Below are 23,222 nucleotides of genomic sequence, written 5' to 3'. Positions count from 1 at the left end.
CCTGCAGGCCATGCCAAGGGACCCCACCCATGCACGAATTCGTGCACCGGGCCTCTAGTTTCATAATAAAGCAATTAATTTTAAAGCCTTGAGAATAAGATGCAAGCTTAAATTTGAAAAATCTGAAACCACAATTCATTTAAACCTCTTATACTAGTGACTATTACATTATTTAGATCCACAAAACAAATCAAATTTTAACAAATCACCTATCATTAGACTTTACTGAGCAAGTTAGGATTTTAAGCATTCTGACAACATACTGATAAAATAAATGTTAAACTTGTAATATTCTGCTACATATTTTATAATGCTCTGACTTACCAGGGGGTTGGTCTTGAATGTTTAACTTGGGTTCATTTCCCAGGTGTGAATCTGACTTTGATTTTGGTTTTGGTTTCAAAGAAGGGAAGAATTTCATCATCAGATCTGATGGAGGAGGACTTGTGCCTCTGCTGAATTGGCTCAAGTCTTCCTTCTTGACTGGTGCAACTTTCCTTTTTATTGTTTTGTCCATTATACATATCTCACTCTTATTAGGGTAGATTGTCTGGGGAGTTCCATAAATGGCTTCATTCCCAAGCATAACATCATTTTTAAATGAATTCTCTTCAAGATCTGTCCAAGTTCTTTCATCATCAAAGTCAATTTTACTCACACTTACAGATGAGGGTCTTGAGGACTCAGAAATTTTATTTTTCAAGCTTTCTGTTATGATAGACTCATCACCACTATTATCTTTATCAGACAAATCCAAATCCACATCTCTCCTTTTATCTTCTTCTTCAGTCCCAGTGTTCCTGAAAGGTCCCTTACCTTCACAGACTTGTGGACTATCTTCTCTGCTACTCAAACTCCTTTCACTATCCTCAGTTGATGGTTTTATGATAATGCCCAGTTGTTCCTCAGAGTCTGTGCTACTGTCAGTGTTCATTACACCATCATTGCTTGCATTCCATCTCATCTGATTTTCAGAAGTGCTCATTTGGAACACTTTCTTACTGACTTCACAAGACGGTGTTCCCAATCCCTCAGGTAAAAACACTGAATTAATTTCTTTGGGTGCAACCTCACACTCACCCTCATTTTCACATTCAATACGGTCTAGATGCTCATTTTTGTAACACTGACTAATGGGACCCAGTGTCATCATCTTTTGCTGCTGCACAGCTTTGACAGGAGTAGAAGACAGCCGATGATCTTTGCAGATCTGTTGGTCCCTCTCTAAGATCTTCAATACAAATGAGGAATTGCTGGAAAATGATATTTCATCAGCCGCTTGCTCTAAAAACAAAAATTCATCTAATTCCAAATTTTCCTTTTCTTTTTCTCGTTCCCAATTCTCTAACTTTTTCTGGAGAGAAATGTCAAGAGAAGATTCTGACTCTTTCAAGGTCTCACTTATTGAGCTCTTAGAAGCCATGCAGCCAACCAGCCCTGTCAAAAGGGGAAGGCTATCTTTAACTTGTGTGTTATTCCAAACTTTGCAACCAATATCACAAGGTTTTGAACACTCAGGTTCATTTTCTTTATTATTAGATTCTAATTTTTTTTCTAACTTGATCTGTTCTCTAAATTGCCCATCACATTTCTCCCCCGCCAGTATTTTCAATCCTGATGGAAAGAGACCTTTCCTATTATTACTCTTAAGCACTTTTGTCTTCTGACTTAGTGTGACAGAACCACTGTTGGTTCTAGCTTTATTGTTCTTTTTAACAGGAGGGTTCTCTGTACATAGTTCTTTATTTATAAGAGCAGTTTTCCGCTGGAATTGTTGTCTGTCTATTTTAAACATAGGTTGGTCCTCTGAAATGCTCTGACTAGTCACTAGTTTACTGTCCTTCCCTTTCTGAAACTTAGATTTAGCATTAGTAAATCTAGCTAAACCTTCTCCTCGTTTTAAGAATGGTTGTTTTGGTTTTTCTTTGATTAGCAATGATCCTTCTGCTTCCTACAATAAAGAACAAAATTTTAATTAATTCTGGTATATTTAAAGCAAATTAAACAAATCTCTAGTCTTAAATAATTTAATCAAATGCTAACCCTCAGCTGTTTCTGTTTCAATTCTTGTTCTTCCAACTGAATTTGTTCTTCCAAGTAATCTTCAAATGTCTGTTTCCTTTCTCTAATAGCAGCTTTAATAGGCCTAATCATAAAAATAAAGTTATTTAACATGCAAATCATGACGTGATGAATATTTTACACTTAGTGTGCCTGATACAGACTCTGGACTGCACTGAAAACTAACCTTTTTCAAAGTCACAAACCCCCTCCTTGAAAAATATTTTTTCAAGTTGAAAACCAAAATTTTATTTTCTAGAAATATATATTTAAAAAATTCCCCACAGAAGATGCTATTCTCTCATTTCTCTATCTTCTTCCTCTTCTTCAACACCTGATATAAAGGACATTATTTACACTTTATTATATCTTCACCCAGGTGTCCCGACAAGGCTCCATCTATGTATTATTCTGTGTTTGCAAGCTGTATTTTCATATAGCCATCTACAGATACAGGTAGATGTACTCCATTCCCCACTTAAGTTTCAACCATTACTGGCTTTCCTGTTAATTCTGAGGAAAAGTTTGGGATTGAGAGGCAAACTCATCTCAACAACAAGTAAATGTTGCAGGCTACTTGCCATGAACCAGCTGTCATCCATCCCTCTTGAATGGAACACCTCCCCATTAAAAATTTAATGAAAGCTACAGTCCCACTCCATCCCCCAAAATACAGAAATATACAATACTCTACATAATTAGAAAAAAAACCTTCTGAAGTCCATCTGTGGACCTCAGATTAACTTTTGAAGTAACATATTCATTACATAACTTTAAAATATATTTCAAAAATAGTTAATTATAGCCTTAGCCAGTTTGGCTCAGTGGATAGAGCATTGGCCTGTGGACTGAAAGGTCCCAGGTTCAATTCTGGTCAAGGGCATGTAACTTGGTTGCAGGCTCCTCCCTGGCCTGGGCCCTGGTCTGGGCACGTGCAGGAGGCAACCAATTGATGTGTTTCTCTCACATCAGTGTTTCTGTCTTTCCCTCTCTCTTCCTCTGTCTCTAAATATAAATGGAAAAATATCCTCAAATGAGGGTTTAAAAAAATAGTTCATTATATACACATTCTTTAATTTTAAAAGATCATTAACAATGTGCCCCGGCTGGTTGCTCAGCAGTTAGAGCATCAGCCTGCCAACCAAAGGGTCGAGGGTTCGATTCCAGTGAAGGGCATGTACCTCAGTTGCAGGTTCAATCCCCAGGCCCAGATGGGGTTCATGTAGGAGGCAACCAATCAGTGTGTCTCACATCACTGTTTCTCTCCTCCCCACCTCCCTCCTTCCCACTTTGTCTGAAAATCAATGGAAAAAATATCCTTGGATGAGGATTAACCAAAAAAAAGTCATTTGCCCCCTGGCCAGTGTGGTTCGGTTGGTTGGAGCATTGTCACATATACCAAAACGTGGCAGTTCGGTTACAAGTCAGGGCACATACCCAGGCTGTGGGTTCAATCCCCAGTTGGGTTGCATATGGGAGCCAGCTGATCGATGTTTCTCTCTCTCTCTCTTCTGTCCTCTAAAATCAATAAAAATAAAGATAAACATTTTTAAAGTAATCTGCCGATCAATAACATATCAAAAGATTTCAAATATTTAAGAAAATAATAAACAACTTCAATATTGGTATTTTATCCATGTCATAAAGTTTTTAAATTCTATCACAAGACTTACACAATTTTAATTTATGTGACATCAATGTGAAACACCAATATTTAACATGTTTTGCCCCTAACTATTTGAGAGAAAATTTTATCCAGATATTTGTTAGATGAGAAAACTTTGCTCAGTTCTTCCAATACAATGTCAAAGCCATTTAAACTGATAAATCTCCCCAACTTCTGTTGCTGACAGTATGTGATAAGTTGTATGTTCAACCTTATATGTACTGGTAAAAGCATCTTCAAGCAAAAACAAGAAAACCATGGATCTTTCAAAAAAAGAAAGTACTCAATAATAATGGTTGGCTATTATATTAAACTAGAGGCCCGGTGCACAAATTCGTGCACCAGTGGGGTCCCTCAGCCTGGCCTGCGGGATTGGGCCAAAACCAGCTCTCTGACAACCCCCGAGGGATCCCGGCTGAGGGACCCCACCAGACCAGGCTGAAGGACCCCACCAGTGCACGATCGGGGCCAGGGAGGGACGCAGGAGGTTGGCCAGCTGAGGAGGGACCGCGGGAGGGCTCCAGGGCGTGTCCGGCCCATCTCGCTCAGTCCCAGTCAGCCAGACCCCAGCAGCAAGCTAACCTACCGGTCAGAGCGTCTACCCCCTGGTGGTCAGTGCACATCATTGCAACTGGTCGACCGGTTGACTGTCTGGCCCCTGGTGGTCAATGCATGTCATAGCAAGCAGTGGAGCGGCCTTAGCATATCATTAGCATATTATGCTTTGATTGGTTGAACAGATGACCAGATGACCAGACACTTAGCATATTCGGCTTTTATTATATAGGATTATCACATGTCTTATTCCTTTTAATGTGGGTAATACCTTTCTTCATTATTAACCACTTCTGAAGAATCACCAAATTTTTTTAAGTTCACAGCGTTCCCTTCCTGAATCTGGTTTGTCATTTTCTCCCAACATGGTAAAGTATCTTCACCTAAGATAAAAATTAGGAACAATTCAGTTTTTTTAAAAAGCATATTAATGTCTTAAAAGTTGAGAATTTTACAAGTTGCTAAGCTTAGAAAAAATTGGTTAAAAGTAGGGTATGCCAAAGAGTTCAGAACTCTCCAGGATTTAATATGATAAAGAAAAACTACAAAACCCTGCCTGGCTAATGTGGCATAGTGGATTGAGTGTCATCCCATTCACCAAGAGGTTGCTGGTTCAATTCCCAGTCAGGGCACATGCCCCAGTTGCAGGCTCCATACGCAATAGGAGCCATGCAGGAAGTGGCCAATCAATGTTTCTCTCTCATCAATGTTCTATCTCTCCTTTTCCCTTCCTCTCTCTAAAATCAATAAACAATGGACACGGACAACAGGGGGTGAGGGCATGGGGGGGGGGTGGGTAGGGGATAATGTGGGGATAAGGACACATATGTAATATCTTAATCAATAAAAAATATATTTTAAAATAAAGAAAGAAAGAAAAACTACATTAAAACACAATATTCTTTTTTTTAAATTGATTTTTAGAAAGAGAGGGAGAAGGAGAGATAGAAACATTGCTTTTACTTTTAAAAAAATACCTTTAAAAGGCATTTTGGGATAATATGGGGAATTCTAAAATAGATTTGAATATTACAAAATTATTGTTAATGTTCCTGGGTATAACAGTAGTATTATGGTAATATAAAAGATTGTCCTAATTTTTACTTGATGCATGCTGAAATATTTGAAATGTTATAATGTCTACATATTACTTGCAATGAAATGACTCAGCAAAACTATATATAGATGTAGATGCATAGATACATTTATCCACACACATACAAATACAAAGTGGTTGGGGTTGTGTGTGTGTGTGTGTGTGTATGCTACATACACATACATACACACACACACACACACACACACACACACAGTAAATATTGGCAAATTATTAACTGCTAAATCTAGGTGGTAGGTATACTGGTAATCATTGCAGTGGTCTTTCAAGTTTTCTAGATGTTTGAAATTTTCCAAAATAAAAGATTAGAGGGTATACTGTATTGTGTAATTCCATATCAAGGAATTACTCTAAATTAGGAATAAAATATTATGCACAATACTAAGCAGTAAACAAAGATACCTCTTGTCATATTATATTTTCCACAACTTAACTCAAAAGAATATATTCTTGAAAATTGGATATTAAATTTAAAATACTGAAAATGACTCAGTATTTCACAAAGAACATTACATACTGATATTTTACTTAACTATTATAATGATGAAGTAATTAAAATTATGGTTACAAAGATTACAGAATATACCATAAGCATTTTCTATGTTGAGTGGGAAAGAACACAATTTATTATACAATATTCTATCATTACATAATGTGAAGTGGGGACCAGAAAAAAAGACTAGTGCCCTGGCCAGTGTTGCTCAATGTCTGTTAGAGTGTCGGCCCACACATCAAAGGGCTGAGGATTCAATTCCCAGTCAAGGGCACATATCTGAGTTTTGGGTTTGTTGGTTCATCCCCCATCCCCTGGTCGGGGCATGTGTGGGAGTCAACCAATCAATGTGCCTCTCTCACACTGACGTTTCTCTCTCTCTTCCTCCCTCCCTCCCTCCTTCTCCCTCTCCATCTCACTCTCCCCTTCCCTTCTACTCTCTCTGAGAAGCAATGGAAAAAATATCATCTAGTGAGGATTAACAAAAAAAAGGGGGGGGGGCAGAAAAAAATATATTAGAAATCACATGAGAACTCCATGAGTTTAGACCATCAGACACTGAGTGCTAGTTCTATGGCAAGAATGTGCTGGATACTAGGAATATGGAGGAATGGTGAAGACAAACCAAGTGTCTGGGTTAAAGGGGATTTTTTATGAGTAATAAATCCCATCATCAACTTTTTTCTTGCATATTACATCTTCTGTCAAGTGACCCCACCACCACATACATTTTAAATCAACCTCAACCTATTTCTAAGCTCTCAAAGAAAAATGGTTCAACAGAACTTTTTGCCTTCCTTTTAGAAGTTCCCAGGCTGCCATGCAAGTTTTGAAGTCAGCATGAGTACTGAGATTGTTCTTGGACAGTCACAAATTCTGTGTCCGACTCTTCACCCAATTCAGGCTCAGTGGCTATGCAGCATGTAGGATCTCACATTTTTCTCCAAGGGCACAGGAGAAAAATTCATAAAGGACTCTTCTTGTTTTACGGCAACTTGGTAAACACTCTTGGTTAAGTGAAGAGAGAAATATAAGTAACTCACCTTTAAGATAGTTATGGTTTTCTTCCTTCAAATCATTTTTTTTCACAAGTGCTTCTTGATATTGTGCCTCATAAAACAAACTGGGAGAAGCACCACTTTTTGAAGTTAAGACAAAATCTTGATGAGTAGTTCTACAGAAGTTGTTTTGTTCATTGGACAAAGTGTTAGAAGTGTATGTTTTTTCTTGGGTTTGATTCTGGTAGATATATGATGGTAAGAAGGGTTTGGGTTTCTCTATGGTGGCTGAACTTCCTGGAGAACTGTACTTCTGGCTCTGATCATCAGGCAGCAGAGTTAAACTTTGCAATTAAAAAAATCAACAAACTGATGTCTCTCTATAACATTTTCACTTCTGCCTGTCAGTGATCCCACCACAAAGTTTTCTCCAAAGTGATAAAGTATTTTTTCCTCCTTATTAGGAAAATGTGTTTAACAAAACCATAAAAACTTAAAAGTCCAAATCATTTTAATTGAGAACATGTTTACACTATGATTCACGGTGCTGACAGTGTATACAAGGCAAAGCTGCAGCACAGCCTAACTCTATAAGGCACCACTCATGCACCAAATGTGAGATGCACTCCTGGTGTCCTCAGCTCTGCAGTGCCATGACAAACACAGTTAGACAGCTTCAATGCAGATAGTTACAAATGATCTTAACTGTTCCCTAATGGTCATGTTCTGTGCTACAGCATATAAAAGTATCTTCCCTTCAGATTACCACTGACATTTTGGTGTCCTCAGGAAAGGAATTATGGGTGATTTTTCTGTTTTGAACTTTTCTGTAGTTTAAATTTCCTGTATTATTCTTCTTCTGTTTTGTTTCTTAAGTCTGTGCTTTTGAAATAACCCAATAAACAGAGAGAAGATTCCCCATGTACTTATCTCTTGGAGGTTAGATGACAATACTAGCAATACTAGCCATCCTGCCTTGCTGTACCAGCCCCTTGACATCCTGCTACTGCCCCTCTATTCTCCTTTTGTCTCAATTAAATTTAGAATGAGCACAGGATGGAAAATGTTTCATAAAAGAACCATGCCACTTATCTACCTTACTCCTAGCCCACAAATAAAACTGGACATCAGGTAGATCCTTATTAAATATCAGGTTCAACTTCCTTCCTTTATAACAATACTCTCTCCATTTAAATATTCTTGATTCTTAATGGTCATCCCACTTCAATCTGAACATATCACTGATAAAAGAGCAGTATCCCAAAGCAGCAATTCTCAAAGTGTGGTCTATAAACCCTGGAGGTCTCCAGGACTCTTTCAGGGCATCAGGCACCAGGTCAAACTATTTTTATAAAATACTAGAGGCCCAGTGCATGAAAATTCATGCACTGGATGGGGGTTCCCTCAGCCCGTCCTGCCCCCTCTCACAGTCCGGGATCCCTCAGGGGTGGAAGGCGATCCGGCGATCAGGGGAAGGCAATGCCCCATCATACCTCTGCTGCTGCCACTGCCGGCAGCGCAAGCCTTGGCCGGCCTTGGTTACCTGAGCCTCAGGCGGCCCAGCCATCCAAGGCTTGCCTGCACCTCGGGCCGGCCCTGAGCTGCTGGGGGGCTGAGGGGACTGAGGACTCCAGAGGCAGGCACCCCGGCAGGGCTGAGGAGACTGGGCGCCGCCATCTTGTGGCTGTGGCCGCCGCCATCTTTGAGGGCAGGGCAGTCAATTAGCATATTCCCTCCTTATTGGCTGTGGGTACTGCCATCTTTGAGGGCGGGGCAGTCAATTAGCATATTCCCTCCTTATTGGCTGTGGGTGCTGCCATCTTTGAGGGCGGGGCAGTCAATTAGCATATTCCCTCCTTATTGGCTGTGGGTACTGCCATCTTTGAGGGCGGGGCAGTCAATTAGCATATTCCCTCCTTATTGGCTATGGGCGCCACCATCTTTGTGATGGCATGATGGTCAATTAGCATATTCCCTCTTTATTAGATAGGATTAAGCAGGTATTTGCATGTTTCACTGTGCTGACATAGGCACTGATGGTGCAAAAGCAAAGTGGAAACTCCTGGTGGCTTCACTCAAAAGCAGGACCTTGGGATACAACTGTACCAGCAGTCAGTGTATTAGTCATCACCATGCACTCACAGTTTTTTTCAAAAAGGTTTTTCTTAAGAATTCACACAGACTAAGCCTCCTTAAACAGATGAGAATGCTCTTCAAAAAAAAAAATTTTTTTGGCCTCTTCTAAATAAGTTCAAAGTTTCTCTTCAGGCACTCCCAAAACAGTTCTGCTCTGCACATGCACTAGATATCCACCAGCGAAAGCAAAGCGTTCCTGGAAAGCAAAGAAATCTACTCTGTGCCTGGGTGAAGAACCGAGCCTTATATGAACCAGACCCTGGCAGTAGTTCGGGGAGCCATATTCTTTTTGTTGTTGTTAATCCTCACTCAAGGATATTTTTTCCATTGATTTTTAGAGATAGTGGAAGGGAGGGAGAAACATTGATGTGAGAGAGACACACTGATTGGTTGCCTCCCATACACTCTTGGATTGGGGCCAGGGATTAAACCCATAACCCAGGTACATGCCCTTGACCAAGAATCAAACCCAAAACCCTTCAGTATATGGGCTAACACACTAACAAACTCTGAAATCCAATTTTTTATGAGCAACACAGGCCAGGGGAGGGAGCTATATTCTTTATTAGTGTGTGATCCCTTGATGCATCCAGCTCTCCCCTTTCTCCTTTCCCTCTAGTTTGTTTTCAGTAATCTCCTTCTTTTGCATGTTTTGCTTCCTCTCTTGATTTCTATCTTGGAGGAGGGGCAGCAAGAATCCAGTCACTGGTGACATCCAAAATCACTAAACCACTCGTCTCATCCCTACCACTCCCATCACTCCCCGAGTCCCAGCCAGTCACACCCCGCACACTCATTTGCCAATGTCTTTTCTTCTTTGTATTCTCAATGCGCATGCAACCTCTGAACACAATAGGCACTGTCCTGAATCAGTGAAGTATGGCTCTTCAAAGGTAGCACCAAGGAGACAGACACACATTGCTCCAAACCACTGGTTTTCAAACTGTGGGACACAATCCATCAGTCATTTTATCATCAGATGCAACAGGTCAGGACTGGCTTTTTTTTTTTTTTTTTTTTTTTTTTTACATAGAATAGAATAAATAAAATAGAAAATATTCTTGCTACATGGTAGGCTCACTGATAAAGACTGATTTATGAAATTTCTTTGAAATTATGAGTCATGATTTAAAATGTTTTTGTTACTATGAAGAATGATCAACAAACTTTCAAAACCACTGCTCCAGACACATTTTAACAGACTTTTCCCCTGATAAGCACATCATGCTATTCACTGATTGAACATAGAACAAAAGAATTCTGTCATCTGCTAAACAAAAAATATTTCTTGTATGGTTCTTTAGCTGAGTGGCTTCTACACATATTTACCTCTATGATACAGAGCAGTTATTGTAAACCAGCAGCCCTAGACTAACTTTGGCTCTAGATCTTTTATTCTACTAGGTCTTTTTAAAATTTTATTTCATAAATAAATGAATATTTTTAAGGACACATATGCTCCAGAACGGTACAGCTTCCACTTGTCCCAATTATATTATACCACCACTGTTTCAGGTATCTGCACAATCTCTAAAGAAACTGGAGTTTGCAACATATAAAAGAGAATAGTAGAAATAACCTGTCAAACAATTCAAGATAAGAAATACAGTGGGGCCTTGACTTATGAGTTTAATTCGTTCCAAGACTGGGCTCATTAAGGAGCTCGTTAACTCAAATTACTCTATCAACTCAATGCAAAAAATCGGCCGAGAGATAGCTGGTATCTCAAAAACCTCGTTAGTCGGGACACTCATAAGTCAAGGCCCCTCTGTATGTATAACCGCCAATCATTGTACTAATTGGAGACCCCATGTAAGCAAAAAATACCTGGGAGTGTGTGCTGCCCAGACACCATAGTGAGCAGCTTCTCTTGCTCTTCCATGAGTCTTTGCAGTTGTTCCAACTGTTGCCTCTTCAGTTGTTCCTGCTTCTTCTGCTGCACCTCTTTCAGCTTTTTAAACATAAAATTAACTTATTAAACTGACTTTACATTTTTTTATGAACCTTCCCTCCTTACCTTTATCTTAATCCCTCCCATCTCCTTTTTTATATCTTTCCTAATAAAGAGTATCAAAAAATTTTTTTAAAAAAATAGAGTTTCAAAGAGGGATCCCTAAGTAACTAAATCTGCCACCAAAACTCTAAAATCCAATTTTTTATGATGGAAACCATATTGACTCTCTCAACTAAGAAACAGAAAAAGTCATATAAATCCTTTGATTCTTAAAATAGGATAGGTAATCAGTACATTTATGATCAAACATTTTCCCCTAGCCCTGGCCAGTTTGGCTCAGTGGATAGAGTGTCGGCTTGCAGACTGAAGGTCCCAGGTTCGATTCCGGTCAAGGGCATGTATCTTGGTTGCAGGCACATCCCCAGTAGGGGGTGTGCAGGAGGCAGCTGATCAATGTTTCTCTCTAATCGATGTTTCTGACTCTCTATTCTCTCTCCCTTCCTCTCTGTAAAAAATCAATAAAATATATTTTTTTTAAAAAGAAACATTTTCCCCTAATATTTGATCAACAATTTCTAATTTAGTTTTTACCAAATGAGGTAGAAACTTGAAGATATTATCGGAAATGTTATATTTGTCTTACATATTAAACATACTTAAATGTTTTACATTAGACAAAGGCAAAATTTGGTATTTTGAGCATTTCACACTAAAGGGGAAGAAGCAAGAGAACCTGAAACTGGTGACTTTCATCATAGACAAAAACCTGCAATAACACATATACATATTAGGCCAAGTCCTATTGTACCTGTTCAAGCTTTTTAAAAAGTGGGTCTTTATAAGCCACTTCTTTGCATTCACTTGCAAGATCTGAGATAAAGTCACTTTTGTTATCTTCCCAGTGTCCAGGAGCATCCTGACATGCTACTGATTGTGGTCCCTTTTTAGGCAAAGGAAAGACTGTGTGTGTTTCAGATTTATCTGACTGAAATCTGTGTGGGCTGTTAGACTCCAACTTCTGTTCTTCATGAAGTGAATCTTCTTTACTTATAAAGTTCAAGCTATTTGAAAAATCAGTGGCTTTAACAGGAAAGCTGGTGGAAATGTTCACATTTGCTCGCTTATCTTCATCTGCTTCCAAAATAGGAAATCCATGATTTAATATGACTCCAGCCCGAGAAGGATTGGTCATCCACTGGGTTAGGAAGTTCTGCCTACTGTTCAACTCTGAAGAAGTTGGCATCAGGAACATTTTAGTCCAATTTTCTACTGTATTTAAATAATGTAAAAACTAGAAAAACTATTAATTTCCAATACCTGTAGAAGACAGCCAACAAAAAGTATTAAAGATATTCTACCCACACCTTGACCCAGCACAAAAAAACATACTGAATATTTCATATGCAAAAGACTTTAGCAAAGCTCTTAGCATTAAACTACATGTTTTTTAAAGTGTCTTAAATATCCAAGTTCAGTAGATAAAAACTGAAGTTTCCTTCTCATCTAATCATTCTGATGACTTTATACAAATGCTAAATCATGTGACCTAAAACTATGGGAGCTAAGCCACCTTTCAGTGGTTCTCAACCTGTGGGTCGCAAACAATGAAAATATATCCTGCATATCAGATATTTACATTACGATTCATAATAGTAGCAAAATTACAGTTATCAAATAGCAACGAAAATAATTTTATGGTTGGGGGTCACCACAACACGAGGAACTGTATTAAAGGGTCGCGGCATTAGGAAGGTTGAGAACCACTAAGTTATTCGATTACCAAAGGAAAAAAAGCCACTCTCAATATAAAACACCCACATTAAATACTTTCATGCTTCTAGCCCTAGTACAACATTGCTTCTTTGCCCAACTGGGGAACCCATGCTCTCCCAAATTCCAGGACAAAAGTCACCATCCCCCATGGCTTTACCTGGCCGGGTTTTCTAATGCCCCTTACTCCTACATCATCCTAACCACATACTCACTAGGCAGTCCCTCATCTGTATGCCTAGGGGTCTCTGTCATTACTATTTTGGCATTCATCCCACTATTAATAGTATTTTGCTTTTGTGTTCATAATCTACCCAGCTATGAGTTCCTTAAAGATATCTGTATATTCACCACTGCCTAGCACCATCCATTCCAGGCAGAGAGGAGAAACTTGATGTTTGCCAAAATTAATTTAAATTAAATCACAACTAAGGTTAAATTATTGAAAATAAATCCAGTAAAGTACCAGAGGCCTGGTGCACGAAATTTATGCATGGGTAGGGTCCCTAGGCCTGGCTGGTGATCAGGGCCAATCGGGGCCTACCTTCATTCCGCGCTGCCCCCTGGTGGTCAGCACACATCATAGCGAGTGATCAAACTCCGGGTCTCCTGGTCAAACTCCTGAGGGGACACTTCACATATTAGCCTTTTATATATATAGAAGATTATTTGTGTTCATTCAATGTTCAACAATAAAAAAAGCCCAGCTGGTGTGGCTCAGTGGTTGAATGTCAACCTGTGAACCAGATGGTCAGTTGGATTCCCAGTCAAGGTATATGCCCGGGTTGTGGGTTTGATCCCAAGCAGGGGGTGTGCAGGAGGCAGTTCATCAATGATTCTCTCTCATCATTATGTTTCTTTTTTTTTTTTCAAGAAAAACTATTTTAAATATAGTGTTACATGCGATAAACATTAATATTTCAAGAAAAACGATTTTAAGTATAATGTTACATGCAATAAACATTAATATTTCAAGAAAAACAATTTTAAATATAATAATATTACATGAATAAACATTAATATTTCAAGAAAAAAAGATTTTAAATATAATATTACCAAAACTGTACTAACATAGTATATCACAAAAGTTGTAGGAAATATTAAAAATCATTGATGCTTCTATCTCCGTCTCCCTTCCTCTCTGAAATCAATAAAAATATATATTTTTGAAAAACAGTAAAAATAACATTGGTTCATACCATAGGACAGCTACTCTATCTGAATCCTACTCTAAAATAACCAATTTCCTAACATAAGCTGTTCCTCCTTTGTATGTCTGATTTTTCTTAACAGCATTCATTTTCTTACTGTGTGCCAGATACTGTTTTAGGATGGTTATATAGCAGTTAATAAGTCAGTCTAATCTAGTGGTGAAAATACACACATAAAAATTAACTAAACAATATATTAAATAGTAATAAGTATTAAAGAGAAAAATAACAGCCATGTGGAGGAAGGAGAGTGCACATTTAGATAGTGTGAACAGGATAAAATTAAGGATCTGGCAGAAGAGAAGGAGTGCGTGGTACAGTTATAAGGGACAAAGTAAGGCCCAGCCACCTGGACTTTAGAACCTTCATCTGCAAGATGCCCCACCAAGGCCCATTCCTCCAAAATCCCACCAATTTTCACAGTCCCATCACCACTATCCACCTTAAATTCTCTAGGATTAATCTCTTTATGTGTTGAAACCTATTTACATCAGTTATCATAAGAAGGCTCTGAATCCCAGACCGCCCTTTATCTCATAAACTAATCTCCACACACATGCTTTATTCTGTCTCCATCTCCCAAGCATCTCCAATGCTAAAACACTCACTGTCCACCACCAGTAAAATCTCCTATTATCCTTACTTCTTCTCTGACCTTCCTGAGAACATGTCTCCCTATGGTGCCCATACCCTAATACCACAGACCTGGAAGTAGCTAATGTGTTTTCCTTTTTGTACTTTTTTGTTTTTAGACTACACTCCCTTTCTCCAGCATAAAAAGCACCCAATTCCGACCCTCCTTTTGGCCCTACCATCTTCCAGTAATTCCCCAAAATGACTAACACAAAGGCAAAGTGGAGAGGCACAAACTATATGTTCTCTAGGCCTTTAAGAAAACAAGGAAGTTGTTCCTTTGGCCACATACATGAAAATCTACAAGAAAGATGATATTGTACACATCAAGGTAATGGACACTGTTCAAAAGGAATGCCCCAGCCCTGGCCAGTGTGCACAGTGGTTAGAGTATCTGCTCACGCACCAAAGAGTCAAGATTTGATTCCTGGTCTAGAACATGTACATGGGTTGCAGGTACAATCCCAGCCCCAGTTGGGGCATGTATAGGAGGTAAGCAATCAATGTGTCCCTCTCACATCAATGTCTGTCTGCCTGTCTGTCTGTCTGTTTCTCTCTCTTTTTTTTTCTCTCTCAGTCTCTTCCTCCCTCCTCCCCTCCCTCCCTAAAAATCAATGGAAAAAATATGCTTGGGTGAGGATTAATAAAAAAAAAAGAGAGAGAGAGAAAGCAATTGATGTATGTATTTGGTATATTAAGCACTCTAAGAGCTTAGATAGCTTCTGAAACAAGTGAAGGAAAATGATCAGAAAAAGAAGGAATCCAAAGAGAAAGGTACCTGGATTCAAATGAAGTGCCAGCCTGCTCCACCCAGAGCAAGAGCAGCACACTTTGTGGGAACCAATGAAAAGGAGCTTGAGCTGCTAGAACCTACTCCCTATGAATCTATGGCATGATAAGTGTAAATATGAAAGACCACTGTACTATTAAGAAGGAAAAAAGAAGCCCAATACACCAAGGTTGTGGATTTAAGCTCCAGTCATGGCACATACAAAAAGCAACCAATGAATGCATAAATAAGTAAAACAACAAAATCAATGATTCTCTTTTTCTTTCTCTCCACTCTTCCTTTCCTCTCTCCTCACCACTGCTGTTTCTGTCTCTCGCTCCCTCTCCCTTCCTCTTTGAAATCAATAAAAACTTTTTTTTTAAAGAGATGTAAAAACTGTAATGTTCTTGAAGCCAAGTGAATGAAGAAAGTGTTTCGGAGAATCAAAATGGCCATGTAGATAAATGCTGGTACTTGCCGCCCGCCTACCACAACATCAAAATTACAACTAAAATCAGATCAACCATCATACAGAACCACCTGAAATCTGGCTGAATCTAGAGAAGTAAAAAAAAAAAAAAAAAAAAAAAAAAAAAAAAAAAAAAAGCACAGTGTGACTGGTAGGAGGGACGGAGGTGCGGAATCTGGTCCAACACCCACATGGGGCATTATTTTAATCGAGAGAGATATTGTGGCTGCAAAGGCCTCCCGTGAGGAACAAGGGGTCCGAGCCCCACAGCAGACCCCAAGAACAGGGTTCCAAAACTGGGAAGAGAAATCCCCATAACTTCAAGCTGTAAAAACCAGGAGGGACTGTAGCTGAGTGACACAAAGGTTGCAGGAGACCCAGGCAGTTTCTATTAAAGGGCTGACGCATGAACTTAATCAGATTTGATCCCTCTGGGCTCCAGTGCTGGAGGGGCGACTTGAAAGGAACCTGGGACATTCGGGGAGGAACAGGATAGTCTGGCATCAGAGTAAGAACTCAGGGTGGCTTTCTCCTAGACAGGGGTGCTCATATGGGTCACTGTTTCTGCGCTAGGACCTCCCCATTGCAGAGCTAACTGGCAGCCATATCTGAGTTTCAATTGGCTTAGCCCACACTATTTGCTCTACCCTGATAATTCCCTGAGAAACTGCCCCATCCAATTTGCAGCTCCAACCAAGCTGTTTGCAGCGGCTTTTCCATATGAATGGCCTGTCCTGGCTCAGGCTTCAGACTTACCTAAAATCTCTTAAACAAGCAGCAACTGATGTAAGCATACCCCATACCTATCAATAACAGGCCCAAGGGTTGGGGGTTATGGGGTTGGAGCTAGGAGGGCAGCCATCCAAGTTTCCTGTTCTTAGTAATTCCTTCATTCTGCAGAGGATATCTATCTCCCAGGGACATTTGTTATCCTGGTGGTTTTTGCCTGGAGGGGAAGCAGTTGCCCCCCCATGTTGGAAGAACCTCCCACCCCACCCTGTGGTAGATAGCCTGAGGCTGATCAATGCTAATAACAATCAGACTGAAGGCAGAGGAGGATCTCTGGAGCCTCTGAGTCTTTGCCTTTGCCTGATCTCTTTGTGGGCACAGGACTAGGAAAATCAGACTCTGGTGCACATCTTGTTCCTGTCCAAAGACAACAAACCCCAGCAGAGGGAGCCAAAAGCTGATAGCTCCAAACAGTACTGAGGGCCAGTCACAAATAACCTCTGACACTGTCCTGCACTAGAGACTGGAAGTTGTAGCAGATGTACCTAATACACAGACACAAACCCAAACAGGCAGTCAAAATAGGGAGAGCCCTGGGTGGTTTGGCTCAGTGGATATAGCATCGGCCTGCGGACTGAAGGGTCCCTCTTTGATTCCCGATCAGGACACATGCCTGGTTGCGGGCTCAGTCCCCAGTAGGGGGAGTACAGGAGGCAGCCGATCGATGATTCTCATCATTGATGTTTCTCTCTCTCTTGCCCTCTCCCTTCCACTCTGAAATCAATAAAAATATTTTTTAAATGGGGAGAAAAAAAAAAACCAAAACAGAAATGAAAGAACAAGTGAATTCCCCAGAAGAACTACTAAATGAAATGGAGATAAGAAATTTACAGACATAGAGTTCAGAATAATGATGGCAAAGATATAAAATGCATGAAAAAAGATATAGTAAATATGAAGAATGGCATGGCACTAATAAAGAACATGGTGGAAGGAATACACAGCAGATTAGGAGAAGCCGAGGATCACATCAGTGAATTAGAAGACAGGGTAGAAAAAAATCACTCAACCAGAAAACCAAAAAGAAAAAACAATTAAAAGACAGGAGAAGAGCTTAAGGAAGCTTAAGAGACAACATGAAATGTAACAATATTCACGTAATACATATGCCAGAAGGGGAAGAAAGTGAGCAAGGGAGTAAAAAAAAAAGAAGAAAAAAGAAAGTGAGCAAGGGATAGAGAATGTGTTTGAAGAAATAATGGCAGAAAACTTCCCTACCCTGGTGAAGGAAAAAGTTACACAAGTCAGGAGGCACAGAGAGCCCCAAGCAAGAAGAACCCAAACAGGCCCATGCCCCAACACATCATAATTAAAATGACAAAAATTAAAGACAAAGAGAGAATCTTAAAGGCAGCAAGAGAAAAGCAAATTGTTACCTACAAAGGATCTCCCATAAAGCTATCAGCTGATATCTCATCAGAAACTCTACATGCCAGAAGAGAAAGGCATGAAGTATTCAAGGTAATGAAAAGCAAGTATCTGAAACTAAGATTACTATATGAAGCAAGGCTATCATTCAATATAGATGGTGAAATGAAGAGATTCCCAAACAAAAAAGACTAAAGCACTTTGTCACCACTAAATAAGCACTGCAATAAATGCTAAAGAGACTGCTGTACTAAGAAGAAATGGAGAAAGAGGCATACAGAATTAAAATGGCAATAAAAGAGTAACTATCAATAACCTGAAATGTAAATGAATTAAATGCTCCTATCAAAAGGCATAGAGTAGCAGAATGGATAGAAAAACATGACCCAATTATATGCTGTCTACAAGACACCCACCTCAAAACAAAAGACTCACACAAAATGAAAGTGAACAAATGGAAAAAATTATCCATGCAAATGGAAAAGACAAAAAGGCTGGGATAGCAATATTCATATCTGACAAAATATGAAGAACTGAAGGCCATTACAAGAGACAACAAAGGTCATTACATATTATTAAAGGAATCCTATATAATAAAATGCTAATATGCAAACTGTCCCCTCGGGAGTTTGACCAACCCTGAATTCAACAGCTTGCTATGACGTGCACTGACCACCGGGGGCGGCGCCACAGCGGGGGAAGGAAGGCCCCAGCTGGCCCTGATCACCGGCCAGGCCTAGGGACCCTACCTGTGCACGAATTTCATGCACTGGGCCTCCAGTCAATCCAATAAGAGGATATAATCCTGGTACACATATATGCACATAATACAGGAGCACTTAAATATATTTAATAACTTCTAGAGGAATATAAGGGAATGATTGACATTGGTACAGTTTTATTAGGGAACTTGAACACCCCGCTGACTTCCAAACAAAAAATTAACAAGGAAACAGTGACTCTAAAGGACACACTGGATCAGATGGGTTTAATTGACATTTATAGAACATTTCACCCCAAAGCTGCAGAATATACATTCTTCTCAAGTGCACATGGATCGTTCACAAAGATATTTCACATGTTAGGATACAAAACAAGTCTCTACAAGTTCAAGAAGATTGAAATCATATCAAGCATCTTCTCAGATAATAAATGAATGAAATTAGAAATCAACTACAGTAAAAAAAATCAAAATCACTCAAACACATGGAGGCTAAATAGCATGTTATTAAACAATGAATGGGTTACCAATGAGATCAAGAAAAAAATCAAACACTCCCTGGAAACAAACAAAAATGAACACACAACTACCCAAAATCTCTGGGACACAGCAAAAGGAAGTTCATAACATTACAGGCCTACCTCAAAAAAAAAAAAAAAAACACAAGAAAAACTAAAAATAAACTATTTAACCCTACAACTTAAAGAATTAGAAAGAGAACAAGAAAAGCCCAGAGTTAGTAGAAGGAAGGAAATAATAAAGATCAGAGCAGAAATAAATGACATAAAGACTAAAAGAACAATACAAAAAAAACAACAAATAAACCAAGAGCTGTTTCTTTGAAAACACAAACAAGATTGTTGAACCAGACTCATCAAGAAACAAGATAGAGGACCCAAATAAATGAAATCAAAAACTAAAGCATTTAGGCTGTTTCCAAATCTTAGCTATTGTAAATTGCGCTACTATGAACATAAGGGTGCATATAACCTTTCTGATTGGTGTTTCTGTTTTCTTGGGTTATATTCCTAGGGTATGCATGCATATAAGCATAACCAACAGACGCAAGTCACTGAGGGCGGGGGGACGAGAGCAAGTGCTGGGGGGGGGGGGTAGGGGAGGCTGGGGAGAGGTCAATGGGGGGGGGAAGAGACATATGTACTACTATTTGGAATACCTTAAACAATAAAATTTAAACAAAAAACTAAAGCAGTGAAGTAACAACAGACCCCACAGAAATACAAAGGATTGTAAGAAAACACTATGAAAAACTATATACCAACAAGCTGGACAATGTGGAGGAAATAAACCCCCCCCCAAAAAAAAATATACAATCTATCAGAACTGAATCAGGAAGAATCAAAAAACCTGAATAGGCCAGTAACAACTGATGAAATAGAAGCAGTAATCAAAAAAATCTCAGCAAAAAAAAGCCCTGGTCCGGATGGCTTCACAGGGGAGTTTTACCAAACCTTCAAAGAACAACTTACACCTATCCTGCTCAAACTATACCAAAAATTCCAAAAGGAAGAAACACTTCCAACCTCTGTTTATGAGGCCAACATTATCCTAATTTCAAAACCAGATAAAGACACTACAAGAAAGAGAACCATGGGCCAATATCCCTAATGAACATGGTTGTTAAAATCCTCAACAAAATATTAGCAAATCGAATCCAGCAATATATTAAAAAGAACATACACCATGACCAAGTGGGATTTATTACAGGGTTGCAAGGCAAGTACAGTATTTGCAAATCAATACACATGATACATATCACATAAAAAGATTGAAAGACAAAAATGATATGATCATATCAATTGATGCAGAAAAAGTATTCAACAATATCCAACACCCATCTTACCTAATAATAGACAAACATGCAAATTGACCATACCTCTGCTACACCTACCAGTCAATCGGATGAGTATGCAAATTAACCAAACAAAGATGGCCGTTAATTTGCATAAATAGGCGCCCAGCAGCAATCAGAGCTCAGGGGTCCCCTGCCCAGGCCTAATGCCTTGAGGAGTTAGGCCTGGGCAGGAGGCGGAGCTGGCGATCGCGGGGAGCTGGGGGTCCCCCTGCCCAGGCCTAACGCCTTGGCCACAGGCGTTAGGCCTGGGCAGGGGCGGGAGCCAGCGATCACGGGGAGTAGGGGCGGATCCGGCGATGGTGGGGAGCTGGGGGTCCCCTGCTCAGGGCTAACGCCTCAGTCAGAGGCGTTAGGCCTGGGCAGGGGCGGAGCCAGCGATGGCCGGGAGCAGGGAGGGAGCCGGCAATGGCAGGGAGCAGAGAGGGAGCCAGCGATGGCGGGGAGCAGGGGCAGAGCCAGCGATCACGGGGAGCAGGGGCAGAGCCAGCGATCACGGGGAGCAGGGGTGGAGCCGGCGATGGCGGGGAGCAGGGGGTCCCCTGCCCAGGCCTAACGCCTCAGTCAGAGGCGACAGGCCTGGGCAGTGGCGGAGCTGGCAATGGCAATGGCGGGGAACAGGGGCGGAGCCGGCGATGGCGGGGAGCAGGGAGGGAGCCGGCGATGGTGGAGAGCAGGGACAGAGCCAGCGATCATGGGGAGCAGGGGCGGATCCGATGATTGCGGGAGCTGGGGGTCCCCTGCCCAGGCCTAATGCCTCTTCCACAGGCGTTAGGCCTAGGCAGGGGCGGAGCGGACAATTGCGGGAGCTGGGGGTCCTCTGCCCAGGCCTAATGACCGGGCCAGAGGCGTCAGGCCTGGGCAGGGACTGAGCTGGCAATTGGTGGGAACTACAGAGGAAACACCTTTTCTGACTGTTCATTGGGTAAGCTCCCTGTATGCCACTGGTAATATTCTTAGTAACTTGGGTAATAAGAATCCAATAAGGTGATCTAGGGTTTTTCACCACACTCCTGGCGAAAAAAAGGAAGGTCCACTGCTGGAGGGCTAAGAAATGTCATATCCTGCCCTAACTGGTTTTGCTCAGTGGATAATGCCTCGGCCTGCCCATGGCAGGGTCTGGGTTCAATTCTGACTAAGGGCATGTACCTAGGTTGCAGGCTCCTCCCTAGCCCAGGCCCAGGTCAGGGCTCATGCAGGAGGCAACCAATCTAAGTGTTCCTCTCACTTTGATGTTTCTCTCTGTCTTTCTCTTTCTCTTCCACATTCTCTAAAAATCAATGGAAATATATCCTCACGTGAGGATAAAAAAAGAAAAGAAAGAAAGGTCATATCCTATGAAAGACACATCTTGAAAATGCCTAAAGAAAGTTGTCATTTTTTCATGGTGAAGGGACTGGAGTCCATGTTGATGAAAACACCTTGGTGGCTGCGGTGACTGGCAGTGGCTGCAACAGCGGGGTGATGGGGCTTCCCCTGATCAACCCGGTCACCTCCTACAAAGGGAGGCCAGACTGTGGCTTAGGCCCACTCCCCAAGGGAAGCAGGGAGCGGGCCTAAGCCGTCAGTAGGACATCCCTGAGGGTTCTCAGTATATGATAGGGGGCAGGCTGGGCTGAGGGACCCCCCCCCCCGTCCAGTGCACAAATTTTTGTGCACCGGGCCTCTAGTTTTTTATAAAAACACTCAGCAAAGTGGGAATAGAGGGATCATACCTCAACATAATAAAGGCTATATATGACAAACCTACAGCGAACATCATACTGAATGAGCAAAAACTAAAACCATTTCCCCTAAGAACAGGGACAAGACAGAAATGTCTGTTTTCACCATTATTATTCAATAGTGCTGGAAGTCCTAGCCGCAGCAATCAAACAAGAAGAAATAAAAGGCATCCAAATTGGAAAGGAGGAAGTAAAACTCTCATTATTTGCAAATGACATGATATTATACACAGAAAACCCTAAAGGCCCCACCAAAAAACTACTGGATTTAATAAAGGAATGCAGCCATGTAGCAGGATACAAAATCAACACCCACAGAGAAGGATAAGTACCACATGATCTCACTTATTTGAGAAATATAATGAACAACGTAAACTGATGAAGAAAAATAGATCCAGAGACATAGAAACATGGAACAGACGGTCAAACGTCAGAGGGAAGGCAGGGGTGTGTGTGTGTGGGGGGGGGGGGGGGGTTAGGGTTAAGAGATCAACCAAAGGACTTGTATGCAGCATATAAGCATAACCACTGGACACAGAGAGTGAGGATATGTGCTGGGGGTTGGGAGCAGCTGTGGAGAGATCAATGGGGGGAAAAGGAGACATATGTAATACTTTCAACAATAAAGAATTTAAATTTTTTTTTAAATCCCAGCTCATGGAAGGATGCAAAAAAAAAAAAAAAGCAAAACATCAACACCCAGAAATTGATGGCATTTTTTTACACAATAATGAATTCTCAGAAAGAGAAACTAAATAAACAATCCCATTTACCATTGAAACAAAAAAATTAAGATACTTAGGAATAAACTTAACCAGAGGTAAAAGATTTGTACTCGGAAAGCTACAATACATTGAAAAAAGAGACAGAGGAAGATATAAATAAGTGGAAGAATCTACCATGTTCATGGATTGG

The 23,222-nt window shown here is 40.5% G+C and overlaps 1 protein-coding gene and 1 pseudogene across 2 annotated transcripts in view; both read right to left on the bottom strand.

Annotated features, from left to right (window-relative positions):
* CENPJ (centromere protein J) overlaps nucleotides 1–13,342 on the bottom strand; it is a 70,091-nt gene extending 56,749 nt beyond the window's left edge. For both annotated transcript variants that reach the window (XM_023751164.1, XM_006085485.3), the window contains exons 1-7: nucleotides 13,295–13,342; nucleotides 11,789–12,297; nucleotides 10,854–10,977; nucleotides 6,936–7,235; nucleotides 4,554–4,665; nucleotides 2,044–2,146; nucleotides 325–1,951 (exon numbers count right to left, since the gene is read on the bottom strand). In XM_023751164.1, the coding sequence (XP_023606932.1) occupies nucleotides 325–1,951; nucleotides 2,044–2,146; nucleotides 4,554–4,665; nucleotides 6,936–7,235; nucleotides 10,854–10,977; nucleotides 11,789–12,232 (2,710 nt within the window). In that variant the 5' untranslated portion in view covers nucleotides 12,233–12,297; nucleotides 13,295–13,342. The remainder of the gene's footprint in view (nucleotides 1–324; nucleotides 1,952–2,043; nucleotides 2,147–4,553; nucleotides 4,666–6,935; nucleotides 7,236–10,853; nucleotides 10,978–11,788; nucleotides 12,298–13,294) is intronic.
* On the bottom strand, nucleotides 2,355–2,609 carry LOC102429157 (annotated as a pseudogene).
* Nucleotides 13,343–23,222: the final 9,880 nt, after the last annotated feature.

Source organism: Myotis lucifugus, unplaced genomic scaffold, assembly GCF_000147115.1.
Source record: "Myotis lucifugus unplaced genomic scaffold, Myoluc2.0 scaffold_19, whole genome shotgun sequence".
Lineage (NCBI taxonomy): Eukaryota > Metazoa > Chordata > Mammalia > Chiroptera > Vespertilionidae > Myotis > Myotis lucifugus.
This window is presented reverse-complemented; position numbering and strand designations above follow the sequence as displayed.